Raw genomic sequence first — 19,937 nt, forward strand, 5'->3', positions numbered from 1 at the left:
CCTGCCTTTGTTTGAACTACAGCAGATGGCACTTATCAGCAGTGTCTCTTTCCAGAAACCCTGACTTTTTTACTCAAGATAAAGTACAGACCTTGTTGTGAGCTGTTTCATGTTGGAACTCTTTGCTTTGTATTGAACAACATTCACCAACCATATCAGCGTGCAGACAGAAGCGCGCCTCGCGAGTTGATACAGTCGGTGAGGGTAGTTTGGTAGGTTCCTACATGAAACTTCTCACAAGAAGCTCTGTGAATTATCCTGGGTAACTGGGTCGTGATTTCTGGAAAGAGACGCTGCTGCTGAGTCACTATCTCCAAAACATGGCAACTCCCAGCAAAACAGTTTAGATGTAGAAAAAACACTCAGAGCTCAAATTTACTCCAATTCTGATCTGTTCTAAGTTAACTCATTTGCTAGAACCCCACTGTCTGAATTGTGTTATACTTTGTGGTTTGGAAACACAGAAATACACAAAGATGTTCTTATCCTGATGCAAACAAGCTCTTAATGAGTAGCAAAAGGATTCACAATAATATTTTTTTTATTTGTGTAAGAGCTAAATCTGTGTGCGTCTGTCTGTGTGTGTATAGGGAGAATCACCTGCCTGTGATGTTGTCATGAATGAAGATGATGATGATGACAAACAACCCGCATCCACTCAGGTCTCTCACCAGGAAGTGTGGGCCCTGTTTGAGAACATCTGGTCTAATGTGTTTCAAATAAGGTGGGTGTAACAGGGATTTGATCGATGCAGCTCTGGGATGATCATCCAGCAGAGAACAGTTGAGGATGATGTGCTTTTAGTCTCCACTAATTAAAAGATATTTTTAAAGTAGCACTCTGAACTGTTAACAAGGTTTATTGCAACGAGGACAGTTCAGAAAATTCTTCTGCTAATAAAAAGCGAGAGAACTGGCAGGAGGTTGTTTATTTTGATGCTTATTTTGTTTTCTTTTCCACTCCACTGACCCCTAAGGTCATTTTTTTCTGTCATGTTTCAGCTTGGAAGTGTTCAAAGCTCTGGGCTTTGACCCTCACACTATGCAGAGCGCTCAGCCAGTGGGAGGTCCTCCGCCACCACAGGACGCCTTGCTCTGTTTGCACAAACTGTCCTCCATGGTCTCACAGCTGCTCCAAGCCTTCAGCAGGTATCTCAGCCCACTCACATCACTGGTGTCACTCTAAACACACCACCAGATATTCTGCCTCTCTGTCCGTTAGCCACTTTGCCCTCTGTGTCAGCTTTGTATTCAGTCGAGTCGCTTCGGTCATTTGTATTAAAGAGGCTGTTTTCAGTGTTTTTATATTAACAATAAATCACATGACAACTTGTATGTGAAGGGTGGAGGTCACCAGAAAGAATTAACATTGCAGTTCCCATCTGTTCATTGTTTTAGCTTTCAAGCCGGCGATGTTACTGTTTTGTTCAACTCGCTGTACTCACAGAGTCACCTTCAGCTGCAGAAGGCAGCTGTTTTCAGCGAAAACCTCTAAAAAGCAACTTCACACTACCTGCCTGGCAAAGTTTGCAGCTAGCCAGGAAAAATAGTGGGGTTAGTTAAAGAACCAAATATTCCCCTCAAGAGTTTGTGACAACCAAAGGGCCAAAAGGATTCTGTTCAACTGAGATTCCCCAGAAACACAACTCCAAATGATTGATAATGTTACTGGATGTGTAAATAGGCAACTGCTTGCCAACAAATTTACCATATCAACTTACAAGGTGACATGTCAGTGTACAGAACTTGTTTCCGCTGTGTTGAAAAAATCAGTTGTCAGTTTAAAGGGCCAGTTTGTATTTGTATTGTAGTTTTAAACCATGACAGTAACTTGGAGTCTAGGAAGAAGTTTCAGAGCAGGCGTCCATGTGGTATCTCCAGATGCTTCTCTTGCAACACCCTCTGTAACTCTTTTGATGTTCTCTCTTCATCATCCTCACTTGTCCATCTTCACTGAACCCTCTGACAGAACTTTTTTCATTCCTTCTTAGATGTATCTTACTTTGTCTTGACAGCTAGTCTTGCTAAGAAACCCTTTTAAACTGTCCTTCACCTGTCCTTAGACAGTCTACTTACCGTGCCCTGGTTATGTGTGTGTGGGTTGTCTGCTTTCATGGCTCTCAGGCCCTATTTGGCATGAAGGTGTCAGTCAGGCTGTAATCTGCTTGACCTTGTAGCTTTGCCTTATCACCTTTCCCATGACGTAACAGTCAGCTCTACACTGGAGCGCTGGTTAGTTTCTCACCGTGCCTTCAAGAAGAAAAATGCTAACCGTTATCTACGGGACGTCTTCTTGCCCGTGTTGACTTCAGCTTGCTACGGCATCTGAAAATATTTGCACTTGCTTACTTTTCACGCAGATTTTAACACATTTTTGAGGCAGTCACAAAAGTAACCACAAGAGGGCAAGAGGCTGAGTTGATCTTTGGTCGAGTGTAACGTGGAATTTTCACAATAAAGAATTGATGTCATTGCAAAATGAGTTATCAGTGGAGCTGTTAATAGGTTTCACCCTCTGTTTTCTTTGATGATATCACCGTGCTCGCACCAGCTGACCTCAGCTGCTTGCAGTCTGGTGATGATTCACATTACAAGAAAACATCCCGCAATTCAGAACTCGTTCAGTCAACTTAATATGATATAAATACTTAAGAAGGATGGCTAGACTTCTTTAATTTGGTTACTCAAGTGTTCACAGCACAGATGCATATAAAATGGACCAGCATCACACAAACATAAGGTCCATTCAGAGTCAGTACATTATTCATTCCCTGGATGGTATTAACTGTGACATTTGGGTCTCTTTGAGGACAGGGAACAATAAAGACCTGACATCTAAAAGGTCAGAGTGTCTGCTGGTCCCTGTTTCATCCAGGTGTCACTCTGAACTCCCACACTCAGGGTCTACACAACCAGTACACAATCCTTTGACTGTGATGTGCTCCTGAGAATAAAACTTTCCATTGCATGAAATAAGACAAAAATAAATTGACACTTTTAATAAAGTTTCACATTCTGCACATCAACCAAGACAGATCATTCAAAGGACTCAAAGGCTTTATTGTCTTACACAGAAATTTTATTTAATTATCAAATATAAAAATACAAATACAAAAATATATTAGAAACTAAGTTTGAGTTAAGATGCTCCCATTCAAGAATAGAAATAAATATTGCACAGAGCAATTAGAAGAAAATATAAGAAATAAAAAAGGTATGTAAAAATATGTGCAATCTAATTCCAGATATATATAGAGACAAAATGTATAGAACATAGAAGTACTTACTTAATCCTCACTTACTTATTTATATATATATATATATGTATATATATATATATATATATATATATATATATATATATATATATATATATATATATATATATATATATGTATATATATATATACATGTAGGTGTAAATAGAAATATTATATGCATTGCTGACAGTAAAGTTATTGTACAAGTTGAATTACTGTGCTGTCAGTCAGGAGTGCGTTGTTGCAGTATAATATTGTGGTTTGTAATTGATCTATTTTTCTGATGCTGTGTTTGTGAGCATATATGTTTTCCTGTGAGCTGCGTCTGTCTTCTCTTATCTCTTGTTCAGCTGTCTGCTACATATTGGCTCACATAGGAAATAAACTACAAACTTGAAGACTGGGTTACAAAACAAGCTGCTCTATTACAGTCAGGCCAAGGAGGGTTACTTTAAAAAAAAATATTCCAATACAGTTACTAATTATCATCAGTAACCTTATCCAAGTATTACAATATTAAAGTAACATAACCTGATTACTTTCCATTACTTTTGGATTCTCTCAGTACCAAATATGTAATATATGTTTTTTACTTCACATTCAAACTTCAAATATACAGCAATAAACTCATTCTGCTGTTTTTACACACACACCTACAGTCCAAAAATATTTTTTCAGTCGTAGTATTGTTAGCTAAATAACTGGATTTCTATGTAGCTAACAATGGAGATTGATTCTACCTGTAGCATTTAATATTTATTTAAATAAGATGTTGAGTTCTTACATGATGACAGCATTTTCACACCTGAAGGCAGAACTTCACTGTACTGTGATATTTTTTCTCTTTTCTATTTTAAGAACAGAATATGTCCCCTGTTGAAAGTATTTTTTTTCACTAGAGGTCATGATAATGAAGAATTGTGAACTGTAATCCAGATCAGAGTGGCGTCGTGTTGTGTGTGCACATGACAGTGTATTGTTTTTATTTTAAGGAGTCTTAAATTTGTAATCCTGCTAAGTATTCACCTGTTTTTACTAAATGTAACTATAATCTGATCACTTGTAATCTGTTACTCCCCAATCCTGGACACAGTCCTGGAATGATTTGCAGATTAAGCTCAGATTTCAGCATCTTTAAATCTGTTAAAATTATTTTAAAGTAAAAATAATGGATGTGGTCACATCTAGCTGCAGTTAGTTCACTTAACTAATAAGCACATGGCTACCATGTTAATGTGTTGCATTGTTGTTGTTGCTGTTGTTATCTTTATGATGTCGCTTGGCTAAGTCTCACTTCTAAAAGAGATTTTATCTCAACATGGCTTCCTAGGTGAATAAATGTTGTTTTGTTTTTAGATATTTATCTCTGTAATAACATGAGAAGGAAAGTAAAATGATCCACAGTGTTTTCTCAGCTCAGTAGCAATAAAAAGGACAAAACAGGCTCCTCAAATCATAACACACTAAACTCCTAAGTGTTTGTCCCAAGTGCACTTTATTACCTCTTCAACCCTCTGCACCTCTGTAGCTCCTCTGTTTGTTTTTTCCATACAGTTTATGACTGATTTAGTGCTACTTGATTACTGCATGTTTCAGTGTATCTGAAATGTGTATGTTTTATTTATATAGGACTTTTCAAGCTTATGCACAAAATGCTTTCCATATTAAGAGATTTACAGAACAACAGTTAAAAACCAGAAACCCACAATATCCCACCCCCCTTAGAATACAGAATTAGGAACATTGGAGCACGTAAAGGAGCCCCAGGCCCATACATAGAGCAAGAAGTTCATATATTAATAAGTAAAATTTGTATAACAGAATTAAGTCATGTAAAATTTAAGTAAAAAGGTAACATATACTATATGTGAGATATGGTTTCATATACTTTAGATAGAGTTTTGATAAAATAATATTTAAAAGAGCATTGAGAGCAGACAAAAGTGCAAAGCATATGGAAGTGCACATTAAAATACTAAAATTATCACAATTAGAATATGTAGGACAATGAAGTTGAAATAAATCAGTAAAAATAGTAAAATGAACTGATAATGGAAAGTAAAACTTTGTCCACCTGGAGGACGAGCTGCGTCCTCAGAAAGTCACTCGGTTATTTGTAATAATGATCATGTTTTTGTTTTGTGGAGCTGCATGTGTGCAGACTGACGCTGATCAAAGTGATGGTGCAGATGTTTACTGCACAAAAACCTTGTGACACGTTCTGCCACAACTGCATCCTCTCTCAAAAATAGGTTTGGTTTTTCTTTTTTTGCAGATCTTGTTTTTTTCTCAGGCTTGTAGTTACTGTGTGTGTGTGTGTGTGTGTGTGTGTGTGTGTGTGTGTGTGTGTGTGTGTGTGTGTCTCATTTTTCTCAGTTCTGTCGATCTGCTTTTGAGCATTGTTTTTCTGGGTGAGAGTTGCACATTTATGTGTGGGTGGATTTCCCCTTCGGTGTGAAGCACATTGAGTTCATTTGTGTTGTATTTAGTGTTGCAACAATTAATTGATTAGTCAGTCGAAAGAAAATTGGTTTTGATTTACGATTCTGATAATGGATTAATCATTCCTGTCATTTTTCAAAACAAAAATATCAAACTTATGCAGGTTCCAGCTTCTTCAATGTAAGGACGTGCCCCTTTTCTGTGTTTTGTAATGACAAGTCTTTGGGTTTTAGACTGTTGGTCTGACATCACTTTGTTCTCTGGGAAATTGTGAGGAGCATTTCTTTAGGAAATGATTGGCAGATAATGAAAATAATTGTAAGGTACAGCTGTAATAGTAATATGTGCTACACAAGTAAATCTGACTTCACTTTGGGTTAAAAACTTATATATGTTGTTAAAGACCTCAGAGCATAAATGATAATTAAAAACAGAAGTAACACCACTATCAAATTATCAGTAGGATTAGCTTTCAGTTTTGAATCGAATCAAATCGAAAGCCAAATCCTGCGATTCTACAAATATTTTTTTTCTCTCTACCTGGCCTTCTTGCAGCATTTGGTGTCTATTTAAAGAAAAAAACTTAAAAGACGATGCAGCACAGCTCACCAGCAGTTATATCACACTTGATTGCATATAGGCCACCTTCTTAAAGAAGAATTTGAAACTTTAAATGACTATAAGATTTTTAGTGCAAAGCTACGGTTGTGTCTATCTGCAGGAATCTTTGTTCACACTGTGTGTGTGCATGCGTGCGTGCGTGTGTGTGTGTGCGCATGCATCCTTGCACTTGTGCTCTTATCTACACACATGCATGTGTGTATTGGGCTTCTGGAGTACAGTTGCCTAGGAGACAGTCAGACTCATTTTCACATGTTTGAGCAGAGCTATGACTCACTCGATACAGGCCATCTCTCTTTCTGTCTCCCTCTCCTTCGTTTTCCTCATTCTGTGGACACTAGATCTGGATAATTTAGGACTCTGCTCAAATTACCATTTTGGATTCCCTGTTCTTCACTCCTTTACTGACAACACTTGCTCTCTTTTTGTCTGTTACTTTGTGTGTTTTTCCCCTAAACCTTCAGGGTAGCCCTCTGTATCTATAATAAAGTTATTGACACTGGTTTGTACTTGTGTTTGTGTGTGTGCATTTCACTTGGGTGCATGATGGATGGATGAACGGATAAAGAAGACATTCAGTTGCTGTGTATTCATTTGTTTGCAGCTCTCAGTGTGTCCAGACTAAATGTGTGCCAAAAGATAGCATATAAACTAAAATCCTCTAAGATTGCTATGCATGCCTGAAAGAAATTTGGATCAGGAAGGGGAAGAATTTTAAGTAATCTTTATTGCACTTAATTAAAAGCACTATGCAAAGCAATTTGTGTTAATTGCTTTATATTACCAATGTGTAAACAGACTATATGACTTATAAAAATAGACCTTTCCTGACTTTCTCAGTTGCCTGTGGATTGATTTCTATGTAAAGCAGTGTTCCCTAACCCTGGTTAGATGTTTCTCTGCTCCAACACACCTGATTCAAATGATCAGGCTGTTGTCAGGCTTCTGCAGAGGCCTGATGACGAGCTGATCATGTGAATCAGGTGTGTTGGAGCAGGGAAACATCTAAAACATGCAGGACAGTGGTCCCTGAGGACCAGGGTTGGGGAACACTGATGTAAAGGATTACTTGGAGTCAGGATGGTTTTTCCAGGAAGGATGAGATGATTATGCAGCCTCCCAGGTGCCTTGTTTCTCTTCAGCTCCACTACAGCGCCAACAGTGTGCAACACTAGCTGACGTTAGCTTAAAATTGGGGTCTGCTAACATCAACAAACGACCAGCACCCACCACAAGATGAGCCAAACTTTACAAACCTCATCGATCAACATGGATGGTTGTCTCACTTTCAGCAACTGGTTAAAAAAAAGCTGAACTTGTATTTTTATTTCAGTAGTCCTGATTTTCTTATGAGGCCAAAAAGAGACTTACTGCTGCCCCCTTTATGTCTGTGCTGGACTACGGGCATGTTTTATACATACAGCATCTTAATCACTGGGATATATTTATTAATCAGGCTGTTCTTGGCTTTCTTCTTATCTACAAATCTACATCCCACAAAAAAGCATGGCAAGTTATTATATTCGCTTCAAGAACTTATTTCTCCTATCTGTCCCCAAAGTCAATACTAAACTGGGAGAAACTTTAAGTATTCTGCTCCTGTGGCTTCAAAATCACCTAAATCTTCCGGAGCTGGTCTCATTGAACACTTTTAAAGTGAATCTGAGTTACTTGGAGGCAGGAACATCTGTAAGGTGATGTTTTGAAAGTTGAAAAAAGTTATGATATCTCATAATTCTGCCTGTGTTGGCCAGGACGCTCTTGAAGAAGAGATTATTAATCTGAATGAGCCTTTTAATCCTGATTAAATAAAGATCAATCACGTTCGGTCTCGTGTGTGTCCAGTCTCTGTTCTGGCTGATGCACAGGATGCTCGATTGTGCCTACGAAGTGCCAGCATGTGCAAGCAGAAGCAACAGACTGCTGACTACAGTTCACTTAAAGGCCATCAGTGTCATTAATAACAAGGATGTTCTGAAAATTCCACATAGTGCCTTTAAATTTACTTTTTAAATGGCCTTACCTTGGGGAAAACAGGTTATTTAGTTTTAATTAAAATGTCTAAGATTTTCCAGCTTCACATTTAACAGACGTCTCCTCTGAAATGTGTGTTTTTGTTCGTCCCAGTGTCTTGTCGTCCGCCCCTGGTTTAGAAGAAGTCCAAACTCTGCTCGGCGTCATCCACTCTAATAAGGTTGGAGCCGTTTCACACTTATTGCTGCAGAATTAGACGAGTGTCATTAATTAAAGTAATCTGACCTTTTTCTGCGGCAGCTGTCTTTGTCGCGTTGAAGCCACCTTGACCTGTTTATTTTTAGCTCAGCTCATGTGCTTTGTGTTTCAGATTGTTAACGTGGACTCCAGACTGACAGCCAAAGACCTTCTTGATTGTTTCTCACAACAGGACTACAGGTGGGACACACGCACACACACACACACACACACACACACACACACATTAAAAAATTAATTGCATATTGTTGATGCAGAGCATAAATCAGATGGATTTAATTTAATTTAACTCACACAGTCACTACAGTTGGAATCTCACCAGTCTTAATTATTATGTATGACGGGGATTAAGTACGTTTTAACATCCAGGACAAGCCTAGAATAAATTTTATTCACATTCCACTGGAGGTTAAGCGCATTAAAACTAGCGAAGTAAATCCAGCATTGCCTTGATTTGACTTGTACCCACTCAGTTTGTTGTATTCGTCTCACACCCACTTCCCTCTGACCAGATAACGCAATCAAACACCCTCAGGTTCTCTGAATTCTTGCGCTCTTTGTTGCAGCGTGCCCAGGCAGGTATGTGTGTTGTTTTTCCAGCGTCGTGGCCGTTACTCTGTCATAACAGCCCTCCTCATACATCTCCCCAGCAGAGCTCTCACAATAGCGGTGACCATGCCAACAATTTCAAGCAATTGTGACACTCATTATCAACATATTTCCTTAAAGGAATGCTCAATAGATCTTTGTGCCTTTGTAATCTACGAGGCTGGTTTATAATGGGATCGCGATGCTCGCATGCAGTTGCCTGGATCCAATGACACATAATCACACACACATTGTCTTGTAGGATCAGGATTCCTGAGTTCATGCTGTGTTAAATGTCAGCGTGAACCAGAGATAAATATTTGTTTAGATGACTTTATTTGAGCCTCAGAGATTAAACAGTACACAGACTCCCAGAAAAGCTCATAAAGTAGAGAAACAGCTGTAAAAAGAGTTATGGGTCACTTCTATTTAAACAGTTTCCTTTAACCTGAGGCCTGTATATGTATGTATGTTTAAGTTGTGCGTGATCCGTTGGAAGGAGGTGGGATTTGTACACATCCTGAGAAAAAGAAGAGCTGCCTTAGGGACTGAATTCATGACTACAGAGTAACCTCTGACCTTTCTCTCACTCGCTCATGTAACACAGGCTTTACATTCACGCCTCCTCTAAGATTATCTTTACCCTCTTAAGATTAAATATTAACACAAGCATACAAATACACAGTTATCCTACTTACCCTGCTTATTCTTGGCTGCTTTCTTCTGCTCGTCACTTGTAATATGACAAGGTTTAACATCATCTATGCACTATGTTTGCTTAAGCTGCAGCCGATGTTTTCTGGATTGGTTAACAGCTGTAACTGATGCTGACTGACACTATCTGCTAATATACTACATGTATTTTTTTTTTAAACAAAATAAGGACAAGTCCCTTATAACAGTTTGAAACACAAACAAACAGCTTCTCCAAAAGTACATATAAAAGTACTCGCATATTTTGTTCCAGACTCAAGTCAAGAGGTGTCCCAGTTTGTCACATTGGTTATTTTATCAAAGTAAATCAGAAAAGGCATCCAGACTTTCATGAACTTGGACTCTTGGTTGGAAATCGCACCAGACACCTGATGAATGCTGCTAAAATATGAAAGTGTCAGAAGATTTCAAACACAAAATGATGATTTGCTTTTCAGTGGCTGGTGAATTTGAACATTTATCTGTCAGTGGCAATGTTCACATTATAAAAAGTTAATTTCCTGTTCACATTTTTTTTTTACATTTTATAGAGAAGTAAGAATTAATCCAAACAAATTGATATAAATATTTCCTTACATGGCATTTTTGTGTCAATGGCAACATTTTCAGAGTGTCTATTTTCACCCAGTGGACAGTAGTCACTCAGCAGCTATATGTCTATTTACACCCAACCTCTTAGTTTGGCTATAAAGAGCGACAAAGTCTCCCGATTTAGTTGACTTATTAATATTTTCACTTTTCCATCATAGTTTGTTTTGGTGTAGGCGACAAAACTGCTTGGTCAGAGTCAGGAAACGATCACGGTTTGTCCCTGCCATGTGGGTGTAAATAGCCACGCTGGCTTAGAATTTTTGGCACCTGCCTTTAATTTTATACCCACAGTCCTCAAATGGACGTGAAGGGATGAACAGTATCACTGACCCCCGTCAGCGCAGGTCCATCATGATGTGCTTCTGGTGCTAAATTGCTGCTGCATTAATGACTGCAGGTTGAACCCAGCGGCTGCCATGGAAACAAGCTTCAGTTCTATGTATTCAACAGATTATTTGTTTTCCGGTTATTATCTTGGTCCTCTTTAATGCCCCCGCCTGACTGTCTATAGAAGACATTGACTTCCACTAATCGAAAACCTCACTCTTTTAGTCAGTTATTCTTTAATACGTACACATGAAATGAATAATTCTGAATTAGTCCTTGTTCTTACTGTATACTGACAATGATTATTGTCAGGAAGTCCAGTCAGATTAAAGCAAGGTTTTATTTAGTATTAAAGACAACATCTGCTGTGTCACTTCGTGGAAGAGCTTTGCGGGCACTTAGCGGTCGCATCATCCCGGCTTTTGTTACACCAGATCGCCGCTGAAAGATATGGTTAATCTGACTGTGTTGTGATTATAAATATTTTATTTGTTACATTCACCGTGAAGTGATGTCAGTCTTTACTCAGCGAGTGCATTACCCGTGGTGTTAAATATTTGATTTCTGTGCTCAGTGTGGTGGTATGATGTCATGAGTTATATAAGGCCTTAGGGAGGCCCTTTCCAGGAGCGTGTTCGCTCATCGACAGGCAGCTGTCAGCACAAGTGGGCCTCAACAGCAGATAAAGCTTCCAGAGTAGGTTTGAGATTTTAGAAATGTCAGATTAAAAAAAAATGTGTCGCTCACAGAATGAGAAGCGTAATGTTGTGCAGTCTGATAAATGGTTTGCAACTGATGTTGTTGGGAAAGAAAGACATTCATGCGTTTGTGTGTTTGCATAAGTCATTCTGTTTTTTTAAGAGAGAGAGAGAGTGAGCGGAACAAAAAAACACATTTGTTTTCCAATTTTTTCACCTCGGTTTGCCTTCAGACACATTCAGGTTTATGAAATATTTAAATATACACAGCCTTGCATCTCTCGCACATGTGGTGCTTCCTGGTATTGTCTGGAAACAACAAGTGGAGTTATTTGCGTGAGAGTGTTGAATGTCTCAGTTCTCAGCACCTGTGTGTGTCTATAAATATATATATATATGCACCCATCTAAAAGGGGATGCTGGATGACTGTGGTTTGTCGAACCTCTGGCTCACACGAACTTTGAATAACGAATTAGCATAAACTGTTGAACAGAGGCTGGAAGATCAGTTCATGCAAAAGTGGCAAAGTGAGATCAGGAGCTTGACATCATGTGATATTTATGTATGATTTAAACACAAGAAACGACTGGATGGACTGTAAGAATGTGAGCTTAATGAATTATAGAGAAAAGTATTACTTAAACCATCCATCTGTGTTTTAATTAAGTTTGTTATTGCAGTCAGATAAGCCAAAAGTTATTTGTTAACTATGTGCTTTTTTGAAGAATGTCCTTCCTCTGTTTAAGGACCATTGCTGTACTTTAGTCACGCCGTGTGCCATGCCTCAGTTATTATTGTACGTCCTTTTTGTGCTCCGCGCCATGTGATCATGTTCTTCAGCCATGTAAATAATTGAAAAGAAAAATTATAAAACCAAGAAAAGGAAAACAATATGAACAAGCTCACATTTAGCCGAATCTCATGTCTGTGCAAATATGTTTTATGTGTATATACATACTTCCAAAGTAAACATATTACATGCATTGCAATACTCCAGACACTGCATGATGGCTTGTAATACGACGTAGCTTAGACGTCACTTATCACAGCTGATAGGTGCCTCTGTTGTAACGTATCAACTTTCCCTGACATTATGTGAATTCACGCTCAGTGTTTAGCTTGCATATCATTTCTTACATAAGTCACTGACTCAGACAAACAACCTTAAACACCGCCTCCTTATCCACAGCGGTCACCCCTTTCAGCATTATCTTCAATCATAATATTTGCACATTAGTTTTATGTAACTCCGTCAAACAGAATGACCAGAGGGAAACATGGTCCTGTTCTGCTGGTTGATAAAACTAACCAGCCCACAGCGAACAGCACACAGCTGAAACAAATGAAGCCTAAAGCCTTACATTAAGTTAATTTTCTCTTCTTTTCATTCACTGGAGAGAAGCCGCTTTGTTTTTGATAAGACAGATCATTCGATTTAAAAGAAAAATGGATTATAGCTGTGTTGGAAAAAAGCTTTTGTTTCATCCTGTATTCCCTAATAATACTGAGGTATAATACTGTTTTACCATCTACACACTGACTGCACCAAAAAGCCCTTGTAAATTTTTATACATCAAACATTTCATAAGTAAACCCTCTCCCACCTTGTTATCATTAACTGACATTCCTACGTAAGCTGTTCAGTAAGACTGAGTAACTCTCTTAAGGTCAATGTTTTCTTTTTGAATGGAATGGAGCCTTAGTTTTACCTAAACCACATTATTAAATGTGCAACAACATTTCAACGCAAAAGCCACCACAGTGTGATCGGTGTTGAAGAAAACATTTCAAAGCATGTGCAAGACTGCACATATTTTCCTTCTTAATTTGCCTATTTGTTGACTTTCCCATGTAATTTTTTTCTGTTAATTAATTTATTCATTTACGTGTCCTTTTGCATTTTCTCACCTGTTTATTTCCCCAAAACTTATTTATCTTCGTATTTTCTCGATGCGTCTCTGCGTCATTATGGAAATGAGGGGGTTGTCACTGAAAGTTTGTCATGCGGTCAACTTGTCGCCTGTTGGCTGATCAGAGTGCACAGATGAATTTAAAAATGACTATATTGAATAATTAAATGGGAAATTAAATATAAATGAGAATTAAGAGAGAGTCAATTATTTACCTGTTTACTTATTTATTTATGATTTTAACAGTTTCAGTCCAGATATTTCCAGACAGCCAATCAATAATCTTTCATAAAAGGTGCACATTTTTGCCTATTATTCTATTTTTTTCTGACACTGAGTTGGTTGCCATGGAGATGATCCATGTGTCCACAGAGGCAACTCAGTTGGGTAGGGGAGCGACTGCAACGGGGGGCTTTTTCTTACACATAACACGATTGGCTTGAGGAAATCGGTTATGTCATCTCGACATATCATGTGGTTCCATCATCAGTTCAGCGTAAATCGTTCTCGTCTCCTGGGAATGTCCGTTATCACCTGTCAACACATCCAGGCTGTTACATAACGCACAGAGGCCGCACAGCTCTCCTCTTTGTGTATACGTTGTGGATCTGGGTCAGTGACATTGAGCGCCATTCATGTGCGTCACCATCTTCATGTGACTACATTCAGATATTCTACACGCAAGAGCTCTGCATGACCGGTTTGTCTCCCTAATGAGTCCACAGTTGTCAATGTAAACACATCGACAGACAGGAAGCCTCTCACACCGTCCCTCTGTCCACCGAACACGCTGGAAAGCAAAACCAGATCATCTGTGGCGGACAGGAGAGGACAGTGGGTCACACAACATGTGATTCTCACAGGTTAAACATGCAGCAGATTTAGGGCAGTGAACTTTGTTTTTTCCCTCATTTTAAGTCTTATAAACAATTCTAGTGGCAAATTAGTTCAGTGAAACATTAATGCGTGAAGCACAAACAGTTTGAACGAACAGAATAATAAAACAACAAGGCGCTCGCTCAAAACATCTGCTTTTGTCCATCTGTCTTTATTCAACAGTTGGCTCAAACCCACATCAAACAAGGATCAGTTACTGACATTTCTAGACTAAAAATGTCATCCAGAGCAAACCATGAGAAAACCTGTGGACTACAGAGACGCAGAAAACATATTTTATTGGTTAATACATTTTTAATTCACAGCAGGTAGGGTTTTGTCTCTTGCATTAGTTTTTATTTTAATTTCATTTTTATTTTTTGTTTTCAGTTCAGTTTAGTTTCACTTCAGTTTCCAGTAAGGGTTTGCATGTTTCACTTTAGTTTTTACTGTTTAAAAATGTTGAGTTTTAGATGAGTTTTTATTAGTTTCTGAATTCATTGTTTATAATAATATGTGGGGAAAGACTGAGGATGTCTCATGAAGGTGCACCAGTGTCTCTCAGCCATGTTGTGTTGAGAGATTTGACCAAACTGACAACAACTAAAACTTAACTTCACTTTTACTTTACTTTATTAGGATTCCCATTAGCACCAGCAGAAGAATGATCTATTCTTCCAGGGGTCTACGACGCATACAATCATACACACTTACACACACTATACACACAACACACAACAAAACAGCTCATCTTGTTAAATGAACAATTAAGCACACAGGAAGAGAAACAAATTACTATCCTTTCAAACAGAGTAAGACCAACACAGAATTATAAATTGATCACAATTCCTCAAGAAATCATAACAAACTTGATCATTAGTCAACATAAATCAGGGCTCTTCGGCATTTTTCAGGACATGGACGCCTCAGCTGATAGAGAGATGGAGAAAGAACTCTTTATTATATATATTGCAATAAATATTTTCGGGTCTTCTCTCATTTATGCTGCTAAGTCAACAGCAGACGTAGCGTGGCTAATGTTAGCCGGTTAGCCTTCAGTTATATTTTTATCCATCCTGTCTTTGCTCATATTAAATTCCAAGACAATATATTCTCTGCGAGGGGGATTTCTGCTTTCACACAGGTTTCATTTTTATTTCTTACACTATTACACTACATGCTTCCTTAAATATTTGAAGACACTGATTTAACTGAAGACATTTCCTGTATATTTAATACATATACATCTATACTATACTATACTATACTATCTAGGCTGTATTTGTCACACTTGGTTTCAGTTTTTAGTGTAGTAGTTTTAGTTAACTATAACAGCCTTGACACACAGCTGCACTGTTAGATGAAGGAGCGATGATGATGGATGGATTTAGGGTGAAAACAGAAGGTGTCAACAGCCAGCAAATTCTGCCCTTTCTTTCCTCCTTCTCTCCCCCGGCGGTTACGTAACGCTCCAATGGAAACAAAGCTGAGGAGGAAACAAACAAGCAACAAGCTTCCTCAGTGTCTCCGCTGCTAAGCAGCAGTTGCCAAGACTGTGGCGACCAGTTTGTGTGTGTGTTTGTGCTCACGGTCAAGACTGGTCGCGTGTTTTGTTTGTGCATTTGCAGCTGCATGGATGTATGTGCTGTTGTAACCAGAAAAATGTAATTCAGCTGCAGAAATGCGTGCGCAAAAAGCTGCCATTGAGGGCGAGGGCTTCTGGAAGCTGCAGCGTCCACAGAGGCTCTTTTGTCTGCCATGGACATTCTGTGCTGAACATGATCAGCACATAGAAAGTTCACTCATCAAGAAGCCTGTGTAGAGTCACCCGGGTTCATCCACATACTATGATGTGAAGTTGTGTAATTCTCCACTAGATCATTTGTTTTGAGATTTTTTTGTTTTTTTGCTGCTACAAATGGATTCCTGAGGTTAAAACCAGATTATGTAAACTGAACCAAAAGGCGTTGGTCTTGGTCAAAACCCTAAACAGGACAGCAGAAATGACTTCACCAAAAAACTAAAAACTAAAATGTGCACAATATGAAGTCATATCTGAGACGTTGTGCTTAACACAAGTTTCCTGTGGAAAAGCTTAGGTTCAACATTAGTGTGGAGTTTTTCACTTGCTGGTGGTAACTAGCTTGTTTTGTTTTGTTTTTGTTTTGTGATCACCTGACTTTCTTCAGCGCTCGTGGCGAGTTCCCAGAGGACAGGTTGTTTGCAGCTCTCTCACCTGCCATGCAGGCAGGATGTTGTCGGCTTTTGTTGTGGCACTCCTGCGTCTTTTTTTTAGGAAACTTGAGGTACCTTCAAAAAAAACCCCCCAAAAAAACAGCAACACTGTTTTGCTCTCAAACTGCACAAATACATAGTTTGAGTTTTGGCCACATCTTCTGACAACACCTGACTAAACTCCAGGATGATAGAAATGCTTGCTACTTCCATCATCTGCTCTGGAAAAAACAAACTATATGTTTAATTATTACCTGCTCGGGCAAGGAGGAAAACATTTTTCTTTCACTGGCATATTTGCAGTTATTTGTGTATTCATTGAATGACATCATTTTGTATTTCTGGCCATTCGTGTTCTGGCAGATGATACATGACCTCATTGTCTGTTGGCGTCTCCTTTCTTTTCTTTTCTTTTTTTTTTATCTTTTTCCTCCGTCTCGTTCAGCCACTCATCCACAGTTACAATAAAATCTGACATTTTGAGACGCTTTGGCAAAGTAATACTGAAGTGATGTGGTCACACAGTGTGTTTATAGAATATTTTACCCCAAAACAAACCCACAACTGTCCACCTGAACCCCACCCACGTTAAATCTATTTAAAGAGCACTGCAAAAGACACAGATACAGAAATTTCTCTGTTCAGAACTCTGTGGCAGAAATGTCAATATCTCATTCATCTCTTTACTCGTGTTCCCAGGGAGAAGCTGAGAGTTGGAGGGAACCAGTTAATGGAGTTAAAAGGAGCCCTGGATCGTTGTGTCGGGACAACAAGTCAACACGTCAGCTTTACCTCGTAGTCCAGACCGGACCAGAACCGGGGAGTCTCCACATCAGCCAAACAGATGACTGAACAAACTAATTACTTGAAGTAAACACCGTAAGTCAAATGGACGTCTGCTCAGACTGTTTACCTTTTTTTTTATTTGTGCAAATGTTTCTTGTTGTTCTGTGTCCCTGAATGAATGGATGTTCTCCATCATTCTGAAGTTTACAGAGTTTACTTCCTTCTTCTGCATCTGGATGTTTTCCAGAACACAGGTACCATCCTAATGTTCTCCTGTGTACTTTCAGCTACTTCACATCTCAGATCTCCTGCCAAATCACAGTTGAGCAGTGATTTCTCATTTTTCACCCCTTAAAGGGCTTTTTATATATGTTTGCTAAGTCTATAAACATTTATGCACATGGAGAATTACATTATTTTCTTAAAAGTGATCAAATAAGGTTGATTTTCATTATTACTATTTAAAATTTTATATTTGCTTTTGAAACACGGTTTGTTGTTAAAGTGTGTGAAAGTGGAATTTTGGATATTTATTCAGTGACAGTTTGGACCTTATGAATGTGTGATGTGCAGCTGGCCCACTGTGATTACATTACCGTTCATTATATTTTAATGTCTGATCACTATTTTTCTACCCCAGACCCTATTTAAAAGTCGTGTTCCATTTATGATCGACAGCTTCACCAAAAGCTTCAGTTTAAAGAAAGTTTACCGAAGCTTTTCACTGGGTTTAAGGGAAGATTTAGATGAGAGGGACACTGCCACTCTGAGCGCGGAGGTGCTTAGCTTAGCATAAAGGCTGGAAGTTAAGGGAAAGCATGACTCTGCCCAAATGTCAATAAATCTTCCTACCAGCTCACCGAGTAACACAAACCAAACTGTAAAAATGACTACCTCTGGTTTTTATGGTGTCAGTGTCTTTTTTTTTTGTGTGTGTGTGAAATATTTCTTGGCTGGACACAGTGACTTCCTGGAGTCTTCTAAGGAAACTTGAAAAAAAAAAAAGGAAGGAACATTACATCACTATAGAACATTATATGCTCCGCTTGGTGCCAGAGTTTTCTGCCAGCTCTGCTGAAGCCTGTGGGGGATTCATGGAGAAGCAGACTGAAAATCTGTGTTGTACGACCTGTGATGAAGAAATGCCTCTGAAAAATGAAAGAACGCACCTCAGGGAATGACACACTGACAAATGTGCACATTTATTTATTTGCTGTTGGTCTGCTTCTCCATGCATGCACCATGGACCTGGGTAGAACTGGCAGTAGTGTCGGTTAGTGATGTAACAACCCGTCCTTCTTTTCAGTCTCCCTGGAGTCTTGTTGTCACTGTGAAGTTGCCTGGCAACCAGTGGAAACTCCAGGTCGCCTCAGCCCTCCTTACAGGTCCAGTGTGGAAGATTTATGGGAATTTATTAGCAGAATGTGGAAGAAATGGAAAATAATTAGTCCCGCCAGGATTTTGTGTTCTTCGTGTTTTTCGTAATGTCACTGAAGAGGCTCAGGATTACAAAAATTCCAACAAAATATGCTTTGTTTGTAAATGAAGAAGTGCACCTGGGGGGTATTCCACAAAAAAAAAAATCTTTTTTGAGCTCCAACTCAAAACAGACACACCTTGTGATTTTTTCAGTAAAATAAAAATAGAAAAAATAGTAAATAATGAAACATTGATTTGGTTCATTGAGACATACGTGATTGGTGAAACAAGCAGGAACTAATCTAAGTATGTTTTCATTAGAGTGTAATCACCTGAAAATAAGAATAGTTCAGAATGAACTGTTTATATCTACAGAGGAGTCTGTCATATTTCTGAAGAAGTCCTGAACAGACAAACCAAACACCGGCTCTCAGTCGGACCTTTAATGTTTTGTTTCACGGCCACCACAGGTTCTTCATAGGTCTGTCAATTTGTTAACCACTTACTCATTATATCCATATTACTATTAACTATTAACAAGAATATCACTGTGTTAATATTCTGCGAAAGCACCAACAGTCATTGAGGTACTTTGTCGGAAATATTGCGCCAGCTCTAACAAACGCTTGGTAGGGGAGAGTGAAGTGACACTAAATCTTACGCACTGCTCCTTTAAGTTACTCTGTCAGTTACTGTTCCCCGTGCAAAACTGAGGGGAAAACAAAAATGTTGTTGAGACATTTTGTGACCCCACAGACGTCCTCTGTTTGCCTGGACAGATAAAATGTCTTCCCAGGGCAGAACTAACAGTTAAGTTCACATTTCTACAGAAAGTTTAAATTTCCAGACGCTTCTGGTGAATACGAAGTAGGAAGTGAGGCGGCACGGTCTGTGTTAATGTAAGATTTATATGTTTGGCCTTAGAGTGAAAAATGAATCATTCCAGGCTGAAAATAGACGTCTGTGAGTTCACGAAAATGTCTCTGAAGATGCAGCCTGCTGGTTGGCAGGTAGAAAAATATATGTTTTGATTTTTCTCCTAAAGTTTGCGCGGGGAATGCTTTGTGGATGACTCACCGTTCTGTGTGGAGTGCTGAGTTCACAGGTCGCAAGAAAATAGGCCGGCATGAACCCAAAAACTCTGACTAAAATAAACAATATCTAACATGTTAATTAGTGAGTTTTAAAGGTGCTGGTAGGAGGATTTTGTTTCCTTTGGGCAGAGCTGTAGCAAACTT

General features: G+C 38.8%; 1 protein-coding gene across 1 annotated transcript in view; it reads left to right on the plus strand.

Moving 5' to 3' along the window:
* The window catches only part of swt1 (SWT1 RNA endoribonuclease homolog), a 30,086-nt gene extending 12,199 nt beyond the window's left edge, over positions 1 to 17,887 (plus strand). Inside the window, exons 13-17 of the mRNA XM_084723734.1 lie at positions 591 to 724; positions 1,002 to 1,148; positions 8,450 to 8,516; positions 8,667 to 8,734; positions 17,194 to 17,887. Of these exons, the coding sequence (XP_084579860.1) occupies positions 591 to 724; positions 1,002 to 1,148; positions 8,450 to 8,516; positions 8,667 to 8,734; positions 17,194 to 17,293 (516 nt within the window). The 3' untranslated portion in view covers positions 17,294 to 17,887. The remainder of the gene's footprint in view (positions 1 to 590; positions 725 to 1,001; positions 1,149 to 8,449; positions 8,517 to 8,666; positions 8,735 to 17,193) is intronic.
* The last annotated feature ends 2,050 nt before the right edge of the window (positions 17,888 to 19,937 follow it).

Source organism: Lutjanus erythropterus, chromosome 7, assembly GCF_056507025.1.
Source record: "Lutjanus erythropterus isolate fLutEry1 chromosome 7, fLutEry1.hap2, whole genome shotgun sequence".
NCBI classification, from domain to species: Eukaryota; Metazoa; Chordata; class Actinopteri; order Lutjaniformes; family Lutjanidae; genus Lutjanus; species Lutjanus erythropterus.